The 19901-nt window shown below is 32.3% G+C and overlaps 1 protein-coding gene across 1 annotated transcript; it reads right to left on the bottom strand.

Moving 5' to 3' along the window:
• Positions 1-12070: 12070 nt before the first annotated feature.
• On the bottom strand, positions 12071-15903 carry LOC114167149 (putative glycerol-3-phosphate acyltransferase 8). Its single transcript, XM_028052125.2, has 3 exons — positions 15525-15903; positions 15118-15430; positions 12071-13104 (listed from the first exon to the last, which is right to left on the bottom strand). Exons 1-3 carry the CDS (start codon positions 15836-15838, stop codon positions 12226-12228), a joined length of 1506 nt encoding a protein of 501 aa, XP_027907926.2. The 5' UTR covers positions 15839-15903; the 3' UTR covers positions 12071-12225.
• Positions 15904-19901: the final 3998 nt, after the last annotated feature.

Below are 19901 nucleotides of genomic sequence, written 5' to 3'. Positions count from 1 at the left end.
ATTATTTAGTTGATGTGTTAAATGAAATTTTCAAAATGATTTCTAAATTTTAGATCTTTATCCTTAATATTTTGTCACTATAGAAGAGATTTGTAGTTATTTTAGACAAAATTTAACTTATGCATTGGGATATAGATTAATATCTCTCGTAGTAGTAGGCTTGATTACTTTTATTATAGCATGAAATTATGTGAACGCCTAATCATATAAAAATGTATTCTTAAAAGTAATTATTAAGATAAATCAAAATTATAAAAAGTTCAATTTGGACCTTTTGAAATAAAATGAAAAGTAATGAAAGGCTAAAAAATAATCTAGGAATTAAAAAAATATATATATTAAAAGGAAGCATTTGTTGTTTTAAAAAAAAATATTGGTAAAATTGACTTAACCAATATAATAACGATAGGTCATGAATATCTTTGATATCTTCCGTTATTTCTGTTATTTTTTTCTTATAATTTTTTGTTTATTCTATTTTCTCTTTATATTTAAGAATATTTCATTTTTATAAAATTATTTTGTCTTTTAAGGATGAACAGAATTAATCTAACTAAATTTAACTAAAATTATCTTTATTATATTAAAGTAACAAAAAAACTAAATTATTTATAATAAACATTAAATATTAAAGTAAAAATATATATTTATAATAAAAATTAAACAATATTGTTTTCTCGTTTATTTTTCAAAAACTGATTTGTTTTTTGGTTAACTACTCATTAATTAAATTATGTATTTTATTTTCTCCTTTTACTTCAATTGCTTATTATGCTAAACAAAGCGCACACTCCATTTTTTAATTCAATCACCACCATTGAGACATTGATTGTGAACTTTTCATCCCCGTCACTACTATATAAGGCCATGCCACCCTTTCCCCCTTGCTCTCATCGTCCCATCTTATCACCTTCACTACAATTCTAACATCTCACACCCCACCCAACTGGTATGTCTTTTTTTGAATTTTAACCCTAACTAACATTTTATCCTTCTCTTATATTTATTTTTCATTCTTCTCATTTTTTTACACTCAATGCTTCATTACTCCCATTTGACCTTTTTTTTTTCTCATCTTCTTATAATATTTTTCTTAAATATTTAGACTTTTACCAATTTCGGAACTCTATGTTCTCCACTTTGACAAAATAGTTATTTATGTGAAAGGTTGATACAAATCAATTCAAGTTCGTCCATTTGATGTTCTTTTATTGAAAGTACATAGTTTGTTTATGTTATTGTTTATACACTTGCTATATTTAATTTGGGGAAAAACATTATGTTTCAATTACTTTAAAACGGCCTTACAATTGTGGTGTTGGTGCTGAAAAAACTTTTGGGTGTGACTTTTTTACACACATTACAAAGCGACTTTCCTATTGTTCTATATTAATTAATTATGAAACTGTAAAGTTTCCCTTTAAATTTTCTCTTCCTTTTATTCTAGGTGTTTTAAAATTCAGCACATCTAAAGAGTAGTTCAGTTCAGTTTTGTTCAGTTCGGTTCAGTTTGATTCGGTTATGTTTTGTTTAGTTTGGTTCTGTTTTGTCCGGTGCAGTTTGGTTCGGTTCGGTTTGATTCAGCTCGGTCTGGTTCCGTATGATCCAGTCTGGTATGGTACGGACTGGTTCAGATTGATTCGGTTCAATTTGGTTCGGTTTAGTTCAATTCAGTTACGTTCAGTTTGGTTCGGTCAGGCCAAGTGCGGTTTGATTCGGTCCGGTTAGGTCTGGTCCAGTCCTGTCTGCTCCAGTCTGATTCGGTTCAATTCAGTTTGGTTCGCTTTGGTCCGATCAGATTCAATTCGACCTGATCCGACATGGTCTGATTCGGTTTAGTTCGGTTTAGTTCGGTTCAATTAGGTCTGGTCTAGTTTGGTTCGATTCTATTCGGTTCGGTTCGGTTCGGTCCGATCCGTTACAATACGGTTCGTTCTGATCCGATCCAGTCCAGTCCGATTCGATTCGATTCAGTTCGGTTCGATTCGGTTCGGTCCGATACGATTCAGTTCGTTCCCGTTTGGTTCGGTCCGGTCCGCTTCAATTCGATTTGTGCTGTCACGCTTGTGTGTTTGCATTTTTTTAAAATGAATAATATTTAAATAATTTTTAAAGTAATTGTTTGATGCTAATTAGAAAAATAAAATATATACATAAAAGAAGTTTTTAAAATAATTGTTAAAGATAAAGAGGTTTTTAAAATAACGGTTGAGAAGAGTTTTTTAGAATGACAGTTAAAAATAAACTATTTATAAAATAATTAATTTTTAAAATAATAATTAAGAATAAAAGTGGAAATATGAAATGTGGACACGAAATAGGGTATCCTCTTTATAATATAACAATGTATAAACATATACCCTCTTTTGTGTCCATATTTCAATATTCCAATTTTCATTACAAAAAAAATAATTTTTACCATAGGTTATTTATGAGTTTTAACCCCCATTAATGGAGTTACCGGTGGTTTGTTTTTCCCCTAGAAAAAGTAGCGTCGTTAATAGATTACCGGTGATTTTGATTAACCCCTGGTAAAATAACACTTATCGGCAGTTTTGAAACCCCTGGTATTTACCGGCAGTTTCAAACCCCTGGTATTTACTGGAGGTTTTTAAACCCTTGGTAATTACCTACGATTTTGAAACCCCTGGTATTTGCCTGCGATTGTAAAACCCCTGGTAATTACCAGCAGTTTTGAAACCCCTGGTAATTACCAGCAGTTTTGAAACCCATAGTATCTATCTGCGGTTTTGGAATCCCTGGTATTTCCTCCTTGTATGCAATTTTAAATCCTTTATACTGTGTAATAGTACTAAAAGTCCTTCATTTACCCCTGTAATGCAATTCATTATTTATTGATGTTTTTACTTTTCAAAACAATTGTATCCTTCAATTATTGACCCTTATGCTTGTGCCTTATTACGAACATAAGACTTTAACTTTCTTAGATACCTCTAATGGGATACATCCATCGATATTGGACGGGTCCTCCAAGCTTGACATCTTCTACCAAATGCACAATTAAATGAATCATGACTGTAAAGAAAGAAGGAGGAAATAACATCTCCATGTGGCACAATGTGAGGACAACTCTACTTTGTAGTTGGTCAAGTTCATCCTTTCTTAAAACTTTATTGCATAATTGTCTAAAAAGCATACACAAATCAATCAAGATAGAGCATACTTCTTTAGGAAGTGTATGTCTCATTGCCAAAGGTTAAAGTTGCTCCATCAAAACATGTGAGTCATGACTTTTTAATCCATCAAGCTTGCGTTGTTTGACATCAATGCATCTACTAATGTTACTAGAGTAACCATTTGGAACAATCATGTTCTTCAAAGTTTTGAGAAAGGTATCACTATTTGCATTTGTCAATGTATATATAACAGGGAGATATCTACCATTCTCATCAGGCCAAAGTTCAGGTCTAATACCCCAAAGCTGTAAATCCTTTCGTGCTTTTAGATTGTCTTTACATTTTGAACTACCATTCAACAAGGTAAACACCACATTATCACATACATTTTTTTCAATATGCATAACATCCAAATTGTGATGTAATAAGTTGTCTACCCAATAAGGAAGTTCAAAAAGTATACTCTTTTTTCGCCATTGTTGAGTGTCTAACTTACCTTAATTAACTCCCCGTTGTCTTGCTCGTTCTTCAAGTACCGGTTCTTTCCCAAATTCAACATTGAAATTTTCAACTTGTTGTAAGACATCATATCTTGACACTACCACAAGTGGATTTCTATTTTCTATAGTTCCATCAAATCTCATGCGGGCCAGTCTAAATCTATGCCTTCCATCTAACCAATGACGAGGACTCATGAAATAAAATTTACCACCTTTAAGAAGCTTCTTAGGAGTTGTGTTAAAATTACATCTAGGACATGCCAACCCAATATGTGTGTTCCATCCAGATAGGGTTCCTAGACCTAGAAAATCATTGATAGTCCACAATACGGCTGCATGCATATCAAACACTTCATTTCCATATGAGTCAAAAGTTTTGATCTCCGTGCTCCATAACTCTTTCAACACTTCTATTAGTGGTTGTAAATATACATCAATATCATTTCCTGGAGCTCGCTTTCCTGAAATGATCATAGAGAGAATAAAGGAACTTTGTTTCATACACATCCAAGGAGGAAGGTTGTACGGTATGAGTACAACTGGCCAAATATTATGACTAGTGCTTAGATTGCCATATGGATTAAACCCATCAGTAGCCAAACCAAGTCTCACATTTCGAGGGTTTAAGGCAAATTCAGGATGTTTAAGGTCAAATGTCTTCCATGCCTTAGAATCTCTTGGATACCTTAAGATGCCTTCATTTGTACTTTTTGATGCATGCCATCACATATGCTCAGCTATTTTAGAAGACATAAACATCCTTTGTAAGCGTGGCTTGAAAGGAAAATACCTTAAAACCTTTGTAGGAATCCTTTTTCTTTTATTACTTGTACCACTATCACTTGTACCTTTCTTTTTTGCCTTCCATCTAGATGTTTTACATTTCTTACAAAAGTCCCTATTTGCATCTTCTCCTAAGTACAACATGCAATCATTTGGACAAGCACCGATTTTTGTGTAATGAAGACCAAGCTTGTTAATGATTTTCTTCGCCTCATAGAATGAGCGTGGTATTTTAGCATTTTCAAAAGCATCGGCTAACAACTCTAGTATCATGGACATTGCCTTGTTAGTTATTTTGCACATACATTTGATGTGATACAACTTGATCAAGAAAGAAAGTTTAGAATATTTATCACACCCTTCATATAAACTCTCTTAACCTTCTTGCATCAACTGAAAAAAATCTCCAAGATCATCATTTATATTATGGCTTGACTCTGCACCCGTTTCCTTATCATCCACCATGTCATCATTGTATTGATGATACCCAAATGCATCATTAATCATGTCACACATTGGATTATTAGCAGGAATTACTTCATTGTTTTCTTGCGACATTACATGTATTTCATCTGGCACATTTGTTCCTCTTCTCTCCCCATGTAGAAGCCACATTGTATATCCTTTTGGAAAAGGTTTGAGAATCAAATGTTCATACACTATTTCACGACATTGCCACTTGTTAAAGTTGCATTTCGGACACAGACATACTATCTCCCCTCTCACACTGCTATTGGCAAATGAAAAGTCCAAAAATGTGTTCAATCCTTCTATATGTTGAGGTGTATTTCTAGGCATCTCTATCCAAGATTTGTCCATTGAGAATGAGGTATGTTCAAGTTAATTAATTGATACATTATTTCAAGACAAGAATAACATACATTACAAAGGAGAATAGGATTGATAAAATCATAACAAAGGTAATGTGAATATGAACATGTGTTGTTTATTAAGACCTAAGGCAGTCTTCCAAAATCTTTAGTCTAAACTAAGTGGGTCGTGCATAATAATGTATAACTACTGCTAGACCTACTCTTATTGTGTATTTAGTGCAAAAATTATAACAGTCTGCAACTGTTTATGTTCCATGTAGAGCAAGCTACTTGTGTAGCTTTATAAAGGAGAATAGGATTGATAAAATCATAACAAAGGTAATGTGAATATGAACATGTGTTGTTTATTAAGACCTAAGGCATTCTTCCAAAATCTTTAGTCCTAAACTAAGTGGGTCGTGCATAATAATGTATAACTACTGCTAGACCTACTCTTATTGTGTATTTAGTGCAAAAATTATAACAGTCTGCAACTGTTTATGTTCCATGTAGAGCAAGCTACTTGTGTAGCTTTATAATCTTTGTTGTAAGAGTCTGCAAATATTTTTTTAATTCATGAACTTACTGATTCGGGCATTAACTAAAGAGAAAATCATAACATAAATGCAGTTGTATATTGTTCCCGTTAACAATTTAGTGGCAAGGAGGTTTCCTTTAAGATGAATGCATGCATGCCTTCTGCTTCAACTAAATACACCAAAACCATTTAATTTAATCAGCGGTAATTTTCTTAACTGAATGACCACATTGAAAATTCATCAAACACATCACTATGATCGTGGATTGAATTTCTATAACTCCTCACTATGCGTGAACAACTATGTCTTCTTCAGACACATCACTATGCGTGAACAACTATGACTCCTCCTTCTGGATCCTCAAACACAATCCTGATCGTGGATTGAATCCCTTCAAGCCAGCTCCTAAACCTCCACCTCTGCATAATCAACTTCCCTTTCTACAACTCCAAATTTCTTCCAGTCACAGACCCATCAAAAATACTAAATTCACCCCAACCTCCTTGCTAATCTTCGCATTACTATGTGTGAAATCCTTACAAAAACCCATACACCTATTCTCATCCACAAAATCTCAAACAAATCCTTCACCCTACAATTAAACCTCTATCAAACTGATCATTTTAAACCCCTTCTTCCCTTCACCCTTCTCATTAACATTACCACGCACAATGAAATACGCAAATAGTAGAAAAAGAAAATATTGAAAGAGCAGAAAACCTGACATGAAAAGAGGAGCACGAAAGTAGCAATGGCACGATTGCTTGGCAGTGGCAAAATCGAACGCACTCCAATTGCAATGGCTATGGCACGATTACTTGGTGGTGGCAAAATCACACGCAAAGACAAAATCGAAAAGAGAAACGAAATTAGGACAAAATCGAAAGAAAAAATTGAACACAGTAGCAAATGAAATGAAAACAAAACCGAGATTGAAATGTTGGAAGATGAAATCGGGAGATCCAAAGAGAAAAATCGAAAGACGAAATAGGGAGATGAAGTATGAAAACGAAATTGGAAGCAAGGGAGAGCAATCTTTGTTACCTCAAGCTTCATTACATAGAAGTTTCCATGAGACAATGAGGAAGAACGGTGGAGAAGGATGTGCAACAGTGGTGGAGGACGATTCCTGAGACCTTTAAACAATCTCCTCTACTGAAGAACACGACCACCGCTGAAGAACACGACCACGCGACAGACACCTCCTGAGACAGTGTTTCTAAAACATTAAAACTTACAAAAGAAAATGAAAATGAAAAAATTAATTAAAATTTAAATTTTACGAGGGTTCTTTAAAAAACCTCTGGTACTTAACTGGGGTTTTTAAAACCTCTGGTATATTGTATTTTACTGGAGGTTATTATTAACAACTATTTTAAAAATTAGTTATATATTTCTTATTTATCTTAATTCAAATTTCTATGAAAATTAAAAAATGCGAACACACAGGCTTCTATCGCGCCTATGTTCTCACTAGTTTATAATTGTGAAAAAAAAGTAGGATATTGTGAAAAAATGTGAACACACTCTTTATGTTTTCCACGTTCTCTCCTTTACTGAGGTGATTTTCTTTCTCCTCTAATTGTTTCCCCCTATCTCTCCTCTTTACATTTTGTTTTCCTTTTAAATCTTTGTCAGTCCACGTAATCTTTAGATTTCTCGCTGAAAAATCCACATGTTGTGAAAAAATCCACAAGTCACCTGTGGAACACGCTATTTTGCGCATGATCTTCTGAAGCAAATTCCACAGGTCGTGGAAAGACCCACCAGGCACCTGTGGAACACATTGTTTTGTATCCTCCAATTTGCTGCAAAAACCACAGGTCGTTAAAAAAATCCACAAGTCGTGGAAAAATCCACCAGGACCTGAGGAACAAGCTATTTTGAAACTCGCATCTTTAAAGCCAAATCCACAAGTCATGGAAGACTCCACCAGGCACTTGTGGAACATGCTGTATTGTGTCTAATTCCCTTCAGACCTATTTACACAAACAATGCATCAATCCAAATGTATGATACGAAACTAGATAATGCATGATGAAATTAGTCCAATAATGCACAAATGAATAAAAATGCCCTAAACTAATGCATAAATATACCTATATATATATATATATATATTATATGTTCATCACTATTATGTTAAGTATGAATTTCTTACAATGGTAAAGATGGCTACCAGAGTAGCATACACATGAAAACAGAGGAAAAAAATAAAAGATCTAGAATAGACCCATGGCTTAGCAACAGAAAAAAGATTTCCAATCAGATTTTCCACATCCTTTCTCCATAGCAGAAAGACTATATATTGGACCCTGCCCACACGTAATCCTTGAAACGTGGATTGATTGTTTTAATTCTCTCACTTACTCTCTTTTGTTGGTTATGCTCATCTATTGCCACATGTTCATTAGTCATCACATTTCATGATTCTTCTATTTGTTTTTCCTTATTTGCCCCTTTTATATTTTTTTCTATTACAAATGAGTGCGTCACTTGTTTGCTTGAGCAAATTTAAGTGATATGCAATAGTGGATTTGTGGAAGAGAGTGGACAAATGATCCTCACATATACGAGGATATAAGAAGGAAAATCATATTCATCAATATCATTTTAAGTACTTGTCCATTTTCTTTTTTTCTTTTTTTAATTATCACATACTAGGAAATCGAGAGTGGTGTGTAGTGCTAGTTGTGGTGGACATGTGATGGTGGAAACATCTCTTGGTCCTTAGGGTAGCACTTCTAAGTATAATGATAATGATGTACTGGTGGGGATTGTTGTGGGATGCAGTGGTGATAGGTGATTGCAACAAAGAAACTGAAAGAGAACAACATATTGTGTTTCTATGAGAAGATATTGTGTTTAATTAAAATATTTGATAATCAAGCTAAAGAATTCAATTACTATGTCGCAACCAAGATCGCAGCGAGACGGCGAAAATAATTTAAAAAAAAACAGAGGAGTCGACACCATAGTTTATTATGGAAAACTATAGAAAAACCTTAAAATAGAATAGTCTTCGAAACCAAATTTGGGTCCGGGAGTCGGTTACATGTGGGAAAGATATTAACACCCCACAACGCACGTCTTAAGACGGTTCCCTCTTTAATTAAGTATACACAAATAAAATTTATATATATATATATATATATATATAATTAATATCAAGAGAATCTGATATTCCACGTGATAAAAGATTTAGTTATCAAGCAAATCTTAGACTTGACATGATATTCAAAAAATAATTTTACAATTTTTATTTATTATTATTATTATTTGTACCGTTCGGAGAATGGCCGACCTCGACATGATCATTTCAATTTCGACTCGATAAATATTTATCATAAAACGAGTTTCAGTCACGGGCCGAGGTGACGAGCATTTGGACCGAGGTGGCCGAGGTGACGAGCATTTGAGCCAAGCAAGATTTGAACCAAGTACGATGTGGGCCGAACAGGATTTGGACCGAGCGAGATTTGGGTCAAGGTGGTTAGTTCGTTCCTAAAAGGAAGGGATTTAATATCCAGCGAAAAAATGGGAATTAGTTACTGATATTTTGCCACACTAACACGTCTTCCTACGAATCAGGTAGGTAGGAGCCCTATATAAAGAGAAGAGAGGAAGAGATAAGGGACCTTTTTTGGAACCAGAACTAATGAACTCCAAACAAGGGAAAACACATATCTATCATTGTAAGAGCAGAGGGGTAATTTATTCTTGGTTTTTGTCTCCCTAAGATTCGAGACCGGAACATTATTATTATTATTATTATTATTATTATTATTATTATTATTATTATTATTATTATTATTATTTAAAAAAAAGAATTAAAAACCTATGAAGGAGTGCTTTGATTATCAAACAAGTATGAGACTTGACATGGTATTCGATACTTATATAAAAGAAATAACATAATTTTTTTATTATTTTTTAAAAAAAAGAATTAAATCCTACGAAAAACCTTTCTAATTACCAAAATAATGGCATCCCAAATAAAAGGAAACAGAAGGGTTAAGCATATCAATGACGAACCCAAACCCAAAAATCACCTAACGTTCAAATCCCAAACATATTTAGCCTTACAACAGGTTAATCAATCATACATTTGATGTTATAAGAAAGTCTGAGCAGTACATGAATAACATTAGGAACATAGAGAATTTATCTTTCAGGGTCGTCACGAATAGAGCAAAAACCGACGGAAAGGATAGTAAAGTGACCCCTTTTGCGTGTGTGATATGGTAATAAAAAAGAAGAGAGGTTTTTCGAATTTTTTTTCGTGTCTTGCATTGGACAGGTTTTGTGCTTATATAGACACTTTGTGATACCACTAAACTCCTAGTATTTAATTATAATAAAATATATGAGGAAGGAATTCGTCCCAATAAAACATATTATTGAAATTAGATCTAGGGATAGCAAAAATACCCGTGCCCGCGGATATCCGCAGATAAAATCCGTAACGGATAGTTACTACCCGCGGGTATTTATTACCCGCGGGTAGCGGATAGCGGGTATTTTAATATCCGCTTATAAACGGGTCGGGTACGGGTATCATACTATCCGTACCCGCGGGTACCCGTTACCCGCAAAAAATTAAAATTAAAATTTAATTTATATTTTATTAAGCTAAATTTGATTAAAATTAGAAGTAACAATATATTTTATCATGTCAAATTTAATTATAATTATAATTTAATTTAATTTATATTTTATTTTTATAATTTTATATTAAAAAATTTATAAAATACATATTTTTTTTAAAATATTTGCGGGTATCGGGTATCCACAGGTACCCGCGGGTTTTAAAAATATCCGCGGATATTTTTTAAGCGGATACCCGGCGGGTAAACGGGCTGGTAACGGGCGGATTTTTTTTTAGCGGGTCGGGTACGGGTATCATACTATCCGTGCCCGACCCTACCCGTTGCCATCCCTAATTAGATCGTTGCATAATATCCAGGGTATTGATTATAATTATTAACCAAATATTGCCTGTAACTACTAGAATCATATATTCTCTGATACATGAAGATCCTTGTCAAATCATAACATATCATTCATATAAATTATTTTAATTATAACAAAAATATTTTCTTCCAATTATTAAAATCGTACCCTTCTCTAAAAAGCAGAGATTATAAAATGTCTTTTACTTATATGTCATGGCTGGCGTGTAAACAACAAACATGGGGTGAAAATATGTATTAAACATTTACGTCCATGCAAAAGTGTGATAACAAATTAGATTCTCCCTTCTCTTTTTTTTATAATATAATTAAAATTAAAAACCTACGATCAATCAAAAAACATATTTTTTATTTTATTATATATATATATATATATATTATATTTTTATATTTTTAACAAAACAAATGCATTTATCCGGACAAGATTGGGTGTTGACACTATACTCTAATAAAATTAAATCCACCGGAAATGGGAGAACAAATGGAGTGCTCAATATTCAATAAATTTTCAAATTCATGTTTAAACAATAAGAAATTAGAAAATTGTTCTATAATAATAATTATTATTATGATATTTAAATTTATCACATTTATTCATAAAGGTAAAAGGGTAATCATCTAATTTTATTCATTAAAATATATTTTTTTTAATTTATCATACATATCATATTTATACATAAGTTTTCACAAACTTTTGTCTTAAATCTATTTAAATCATATCATTTTTCTCATAATAAAAACAACACCACAATCTTTTTTCTTTCTTCCTCAAATTCATTCATTCACTCTTTCTTAAATTTTCACCCCATCAAAAACATATCCGAAGAATTAAATATATTCTAGTAGAAACATATACTTCCGACAATGTTTTTGTAAGAAAAAAAATACTCAACAAGTTCACTCCTAAGTGACCATGAAATTTTCGATAAAGCGAGTCGCACCATAACAGTCAATAAAATCTGTAAAAGAAGTTGTAAACAATTGACATATATATATATATATATATATATATATATTTTTTTTTTTTCTTTAGTAGTTTAAGATAAAAATTGCATTTGAGGCATTACTTAAAAAAATTATAATATAAGAAAGATAAAAATAATAAATTGCTAAAAAATAGAGTGAAGAGCATATTTTGGCCGTTAATAACGTGGAATGTATTATTTTCTTAAAAGAATAATTTTCCCTTTTATTTCTATTTGTCTTAACATCGTTTTCCATTTGATGTAGTTATAAGTAGTATATCCGTTTTGCTATTATCCAAGGTTCAAAACATGGTTCAAAGAAATCATTAATACAGAAAAAAAAAAATGACATGGAGAAAGATTGAAAAAGACTGAAAACACTGAAATCCATGCCAAAATCCCATGTGAAAAGATGAGGAAAAATAATAAAGTAGTAATGGCTATTTGCTTGCTAGCTAACCTTTTTCTATATGAATCAAACCACATTAACTCCTAAAATCTTATGCCATTCATCTTTCACTTCTTCGAACCATACAGAGACTCCACCTTCCCATCATTCCCACCCAACAGCATATACTTATCCTTCCTAGTCAACCCCGTGCACTCGAACCCTAACACATCCCCCAACACCTTCTGCACATGATTCGCCACCTCAATTGAGCTCTTCCCCCCTGCCTTTACCGACATCTCCTCCGGCAATGGGTCCAGGAAGGTAACCTCGTAAACTGGCCTAGGGTTCATGAAGAAGAAGTAAGGATCCCAGAATTTTATACCACGAACAGTCGTTCCAAAGAACATGCTCTGCTTGCAGTCCACAGCCACGGGAACGATTCTGTCGCTCAGTTCGGCGAAGAGGGCGCTGAACCGAAGCAAAAAGGGCTCGCGACACGTGGTGCCTTCGGGGCAGACCACCAGGTCACCCTTCTGGAGGATCTCGGTGATGCGGGCGGCGTCGGCAGCGCGGTCGCGAGTGAGGGCGACGGCGGGGATGGGCGAAAGGAAGCGGGAGAGCTTGCTGACGCTGTAGGTGACGCAGGAGACCTTGCGGCCGAGGGCGATGGCGATGACGATGGGGTCAAGGGCGGTGCGGTGGTTGCAGACGTAGAGGTTGCCGGGGGTGCCAGGAGACGGTGGTGGAGGGCGGTGGCCGCGGATGACGAGCTTGATGCCGAGCATTTCGTAGGTGTAGCGCACGATGCGTTCGGGGAGGGGAAGGTTGAAGTAGACCCGTATAATGGAGAGGATAAAACCAAAGGGAAGCCATAGGAAGGTGATGAGAGCGTTGAGTGGGTCTGGCTTCTGCACGAAACGACCGTCGTGGAAGATGAGCCTGCTCTTCAGTCGCTCCTGTGGGACTGGTTTTGCTGATTTGCTCGGAGGCACCATGTAACCTTCCTGTTATTCATCATTCGTTGATTGTGGTTAGATCAGTTGTATTTTTTTTTTTTCAGAAAAACGAGAGAAATTGCATCTGCTGATAATAAATGCATTCATGATAACCTTATTTAGCATTATTTAATATATTTTCTTTTTCAATCTCACATCCTTTAATAATTGCATAACAACATTTCACCAACTATCTATATACACTTGATTAAATGTACAATAACTACCTACTATATATATGGTACGAAATTAATCACCCATTGAAGACTATAAACCACCTATAATATCATTCACATCTTTCTGGTTTCTCAAATATAAATTCAGTGTCCTTTTTCTACTACATCGCTAGATTATTTATTTCTATACTTCTGTTTTACATTAAGAAAGAAACAAGGAAAATAACAGAAAAAAGTAATAAGATAACGAGACGTACAACAGAAATGGTAACTTCACTGTAATAGAAAGTGAGAATGTATTTGTTCAATCCACAAGAGTGTTTTTAGTGTAACAATTTTACAGTACATTTTTAATAAATCATATTTTATTTTGTAAAATGCACTTTTATCATTTTAATTTATATTTTAGGTTTTTACAACTTAAAAAAATTGATTTAATTTACAATTAAATGGTTCCTGTTTTATATAAAACCTAAATCTTAAATTTAAATGTAAGACCCCCTCTTTTAATACAGATGGTCTAAGGGAACAGTGGCGGGTGGGGCGGTGAATGACTACTGCATTAATGGAGAAGAAAGTTTTAGGTAGTAGTTAAGAGGGAAACAGTATGGTTGGATCATGGCTGTAGCAAAGCATCATGCTTTGAGAGTGTGAATTGAGTCACTGGACCACAAAAAGCATTATTGGTGGTTGTTTGGGAATGGTTAATACTTAATGCGATGGGTCCCACTGGGTCTGGAACCGGAATAAAATGGCATGTATTTACACTCACACTCAACTGTAAAAATAAAGGTAAATGCATGGCTTCATATTCCCCCACAAATGCTAACTCATCCCACCCAATATGTCATTGCCTATACAAGGTTCACCAACTCCATGGTTAACCCAGTAAATATAGATTATACACAAGAGAAGAAAGAATCTGCTTAGTGTTCTTAGGTAGCGTAATGTAAATAAATTGATCTATATGTTTTATAGGAAGGAAACCAAACTAATAGGTTAATGGTGACAAACATTACATGACCACACGACGTGACGTCGTTAACTTCTGCAACTACGTTATCCTTTACTTAACAAGCAAGTAATTAAAGCATAATTTGGGTGCGCCATAAATAAATCAAAGGGAGGCTTTTTAAGTAATGACCCTACTACATCATTATTCAATGATGGATCAATCCATCTCCATCTACTTACTATTATCGTCATAAAATTTCTTTCACTTTCTTCTTTCTACTCGTTTAACATAAAAATGTTTGCAGTTCTTTTCTTCTCTCCTATTTTTAGTTTTTACTTGACTGAATTGACAATAAGTCTTCTCCTTCTTTTTCTTTATCTCCTTGCTTTATATTTTGTGCCTTGTCTCATAAGAGACTGGCAGTACAGTTTATATATCGGAAAATTTTCATTTCCATCTGAGGAATATTTATATACTTTTGTTCACAAAACATATACTCTACAATGGTTTTATTAATAAAATATTATATTAATTAAGATAATAATAATAATAAATACAAATAAAATAGTATAATAAGTTTGTATAGTTGTTGTAAAAAAATAGACATATTTTATTTAAGAAGAAACCTAATATGATGTCTCACATATTATCACTCTTAGTTTTTAAATATTTTATGTAAAAATAACTATATTAAAAACATAAGAATTATTTTCGATATTTTTTAACAAAAAAATAATATATAATTAATTAATTTTCAATACAACATTATCACATATCTGTGTATATATATTTGCATATATACATGTACACTACTACTAATTAATCGCCAACAAACAAATTTTAATGTGTAAAAGAAAAAACAAAAGTAATAATAATAAGTAGAAAACAAACCTTGCAAATGGACATGAAATCGAAGTCAGTTTTACGATCTCCGAGTCCAATATCCGGCGACTCCTCGCCAAACTCTTTTGCAACCGCAAGACGCTTCCACTTTCCGACGAGCACGCCAGGCTTCTTCACGAATCCGGTAGCCTTCTTCGTCTTCGGATTCACTTCGATCTCCGTTCCCAGCACCTTGTCTCCACCAAGAAAGTCCTTCACGAACGGCTCCACCATCACCGTTGGATTCGCCGTCACCACGACCTTCCTCTTGCACCGGTCGAACATCTCGAAGCTCTCCTTTCTCACGTCCGCAGCATAAAACCTACACGCATGCACACACGTAAGAACACAACACGATGGAACTTCGTGTGAAGAGAAGCAGAGAATGCGAGCAAATGAGTGACTGAGTTTGTTACCTAGGGAGGACCGCACGTGAGACGAGTTCGATGTCACGGATCTTGAGTCCGGAGTAGGAGATGTAGATGAGGATCTGGATGCCGAGGGATTCGGATATGAAGAGGTACGCGAAGATGATGAGCGGAACGGCGAGGAGGAGGATGAAGCCGCGGAGGAGGCTGCCGGCCTCGACGGCGACCATCATGAAGTACGGGAATGAACTGCGGGAGATGAGGAGCGTGCCGTCGAGGTCAGCGGCAACGGACTCCGGCGGCGACGACTTGGTCCCGTTGCATTCTGTTATCGACGGGAAGTTTCGTCTTGCTGTCGCCATTTTCGTTACGCGTGACAGCTGTGAATGAATATTGCAGTTGCAGAGAGAACGATGACGAAGAGTGGGTAACGCTGAGTTTTAAATGTTGATTTTGCAGCGTTGAATTACGAATATATCCTTGAGTATATCTCATATTAATCACTTGTTAAAAAAGACGAATTAAATGTATTTACATTTTTCTAATTTAAAATATAATTCAACTTATTGAATATGATACCTAAGAAATTATAAGAAAAAAACTGTTTCATATACTAAATACATGTATTGTTTTTTCATAGATTATAAATTTAATATCGAGTGCTTATAAAATCTTTTCATTAAATTATATTGACATAATTAAAACTAAAACTTTTCATCTTAATATTTTTTCCTCTTCAAAGTATTTCTTTAATTAATAAGTAAAACAAAAAGTTTATTTTACATATACTTTACAAAGTTTACAGTGTAGTCCTCACGTTTATGGTAAATTTATTAAAGGTAAATTATTTTAAAATAAATAACTATTTCATTGTTATGTTTTAAATGATTTAAACGAAAGTATTTTATTTTATAAAATGTGGTTGAAGTAGCTCCTGTGTTGTGATGGGGCCACAAAAGTAATATAGTATAAATTGTGGTTCGTGTTGGATGACCAGCCAAATCTTTATTACGTTCCATCATTAGTTGGTCGGTTTCAACTGAAAATCGTTGTTTCATCTTGCTTTTGTCAAATACCATATCCTAATTTCATGTCACAATAAGCAAATAAGAATAATAAATTAAATGAAAAGTATAATTTGCATATGGCACAATTTGAAGGAAAATAATATTTTTTGGTATATTCAATAAATCTTACATCACTTAAGAGTTGAGATTAAACGAAATTTAAATACTCCTACATTTTTCTATCTTTTACTTTTTATTCTATTTTTTAAAAACAAAATTGTGACGAAATTCAAACGCTTTAAAATGGAAAGACATACAAAAAAGAGATAAACGTATTAAGAGAGGAGAACCATTTACATATCCGTTTATTGTTTTCTTCTATTATACAAATATTTGTTTTAGAAAAATTATTTACTTTCTCTTTTGTGATTTTCTTAATAAACAACAGGTATTCCTGATGAATTGACTTTTTTTTACACATATATTATCCGACTTTTATCTTTATAGACATTATTTAAGAAAAATATAAATTAAATTCTTAAAAACATGTTAGTATATGTACTACAATTTTAACTATTAAACTTTGTTTCTCTGAATATATATTTTCTTTGTTTTTACTCTAAGATATTGGGTTTCTCATATTTTCTTCAACCAGAAGCTGCTGCAATTTAAAAGATGATCATGTGTTAATATAATTGGAACCTTGTTTTTGAATAAAGTGTTTTTTTTCCTAATATATAAAAATTACTCTTTTACTTCATAACTTGCACAGGGTTCCTTTAAAAATTAAAATACAAGAGAATGGTTAAGTATAAAAAAAATACAGTGGTGTGTACCAAATAAACCACCCATGTGAAGATAAACGTACATGTATAAAATATTAAATATTATAGGGTCACTATGAGGGAATGGTAAGATACAATTGAAATTTTGTTAGTTGGAGTAGTTGAAGTCTTCATGAACGTGTCAAGATAATGCAAAACATTAAACATTATTTTTTTTTATTTCACACCTTTCTGAAGATTTCTCTCCATGTTTACTTCTCCCACACAAGGAAGAAAACATCTACGTCAATGTCACAATAGTTTGAGTTGTTTTTTATGAACTAGATGACCCAATTTAGCACAACATTGTCTTAATTTAATTAAACTTAACGTACTCTTATGTGAATTTGGTTTGAAAATTTTTTATAGACTAACTCAAGTTTGTTAGTTTGTTGTATAAATTAATTTTGTGTTTTAGCAACATTATAATTTTGTGTTTTAACAAAATCAAAGTTATTGTGCATGAAAATATATACATAAAAAAATTAGACTATTAATATATTGTTATTAATTTTCTTCGATACACATTGGTCGTTGAAGAACTTGAAATTTTGAGAAGAATAATAGGTTGTTTTGGGTGGTGCATCTATCTACCAACCAGAATGATAAAGTGCGTGGAATAATTAACTTCAATCTTAAATGCCATATCTAACTTTGAATGCAAACAAGATGAAATTCAACCCTATCTATTACGTCCTTTATATATATATATATATATATTCTATAATACAAACCATAATATATATTTAAGAGTTAAATATGTTTTTAATATCGAAATTATAATTTATTTATATCTCAAAATTTAATGTTTTCAAATTTTATACATTAATAAATATTGTTCTTATAATCTAACTATATTAATTTTTATTTTTTTACTTGTTAAATACATTTTAAGATGACTTCTTAATTGTTTACACCATATCAATACCTTTCGATATAAATGTAAGTCTATTGTTTAGTAGACTAAAAAATTAATATTGTTGATTAAATATATTATATTTATTTATTTTAGAATTTAAAAATGAAAATGTATTAAAATTTGAAGTAAAGACATATTTCAATTTCTCAAAAGATACAGACAATATAGCTCTAACTTTAGACGTGATAAACAAAATTAAATAGACTACAAATCATTAATTCAATAGTACTACTATTAATACGCACAAAATTATTTTCTATTACTTTATGGCTATAATACAAACATTTTTTAGCCAGAATTATTGTTTAATCGAGTTAAATCTATTTAATTATTGGTATCTCTTTCGCTTGAAAAAGTTTTATTTGTAAATATTAAGAAAATATTTCAATATATATGAATAAAAGAGGTGATATATTATAAATTATCCAGTGACGTAAGATATATTTAATGCTATTTGGAAAAGAAAAAACATGTAATGAGACATATTCATTGATGGCATGCAACAAGTTCCTGTGTTGTAGCCGAATAATTAATGGCCGAATAAGAGGATATAAAATACTAAATTTTTCGTTTAAAAAATACTAAGTACTAAATACAAATTCAATTAATGTTTGACTATTTTTAGTGGTGCTTTAATATTTACGCGTGAAATATGAAGTGATAGCACATGGTATGGTAGAAGAAGAACACTGGTTTGTTCGAATGAATATAAAATGCACTTGATAATGTGGACGTTACATTATGTTTAATTTTTGACATATCTATGGTATATGAATACAAATTGGTAGAAATATAACTATTTTATATAGAATATAAATATCACCAATCGATTAATATAGATCTTTTAACTTAATATATTAACTTTTTTTATTTAAGTAATTAAATAGTACTTGTAAACTTAGATTTCATACTTTATTTAGATTATAAAAACAAAATAGAAGAACGCTAATGGAATATTTTAACTTTGCATGATCCTTTTATTATATTACTTAATATAATAAAATATAATTTGATATTACATATATTGTATATTACTAATTATTTTATTTTTATATATTCTAGATATTATACATTTTATTTATTTTTCTTTTATTATTCAGTTTGTTAGAAAATTTTTATTATATATAATATTCTCTTATAAGTAAAATTCATCTTATTTCAATAAATTATATTTTCTTTGCATTAGAGTATTATAGTGAAGTTTATTAGGTTTATTGATAAATATATAATTGTATGACTTTATAAGATTAGGTTAAATATAAAGTCTTCTTCTTGGTACGACATCAAAAGTGAGTTTTTTCACTTTCATCCTAATATATTTTTTTTGTTCACTGATGTCATAGATGAAAACTCCATTGTGTTGATTGCTCCTAATTGTACGATTATGTCTACTTTACATGTTAACCTTTTTATGTTATTTATATCAATCCTTTGTTTAGAGTTAAGTCATGGATTCAAGTGTTAGTATTCATGTTACTCATTTCTGGTAATTTTCAATCTTACATGTATGTCAGAAATAAAAGTATTGTATTATTCAATAATTTTGTTATTCCTGTAGTAGTCATTGACATTGTTCAACTTTCTCATATGTTAGTGTTTTATTATGTTTTCTATCCACCTCAATTCAATTCGAATTTGTTGTTTGTTTGTGCTTGTTTGATAGTGTTCCTAAAAA

Source organism: Vigna unguiculata, chromosome 10 (genome assembly GCF_037176805.1).
Source record: "Vigna unguiculata cultivar grain cowpea cultivar isolate G323 ecotype 2 chromosome 10, ASM3717680v1, whole genome shotgun sequence".
NCBI classification, from domain to species: domain Eukaryota; kingdom Viridiplantae; phylum Streptophyta; class Magnoliopsida; order Fabales; family Fabaceae; genus Vigna; species Vigna unguiculata.
This window is presented reverse-complemented; position numbering and strand designations above follow the sequence as displayed.

Excerpts from the sequence above, each read along its gene's own strand:
- LOC114167149 (XM_028052125.2), bottom strand. The coding sequence starts at position 15,838 with ATGGCGACAGCAAGACGAAACTTCCCGTCGATAACAGAATGCAACGGG. Across the intron at positions 15,431-15,524 it reads TCACGTGCGGTCCTCCCTAG|GTTTTATGCTGCGGACGTGA; the intron begins GTAACAAACTCA and ends GCATGCGTGTAG. Across the intron at positions 13,105-15,117 it reads ATTTCATGTCCATTTGCAAG|GAAGGTTACATGGTGCCTCC; the intron begins GTTTGTTTTCTA and ends GATGAATAACAG.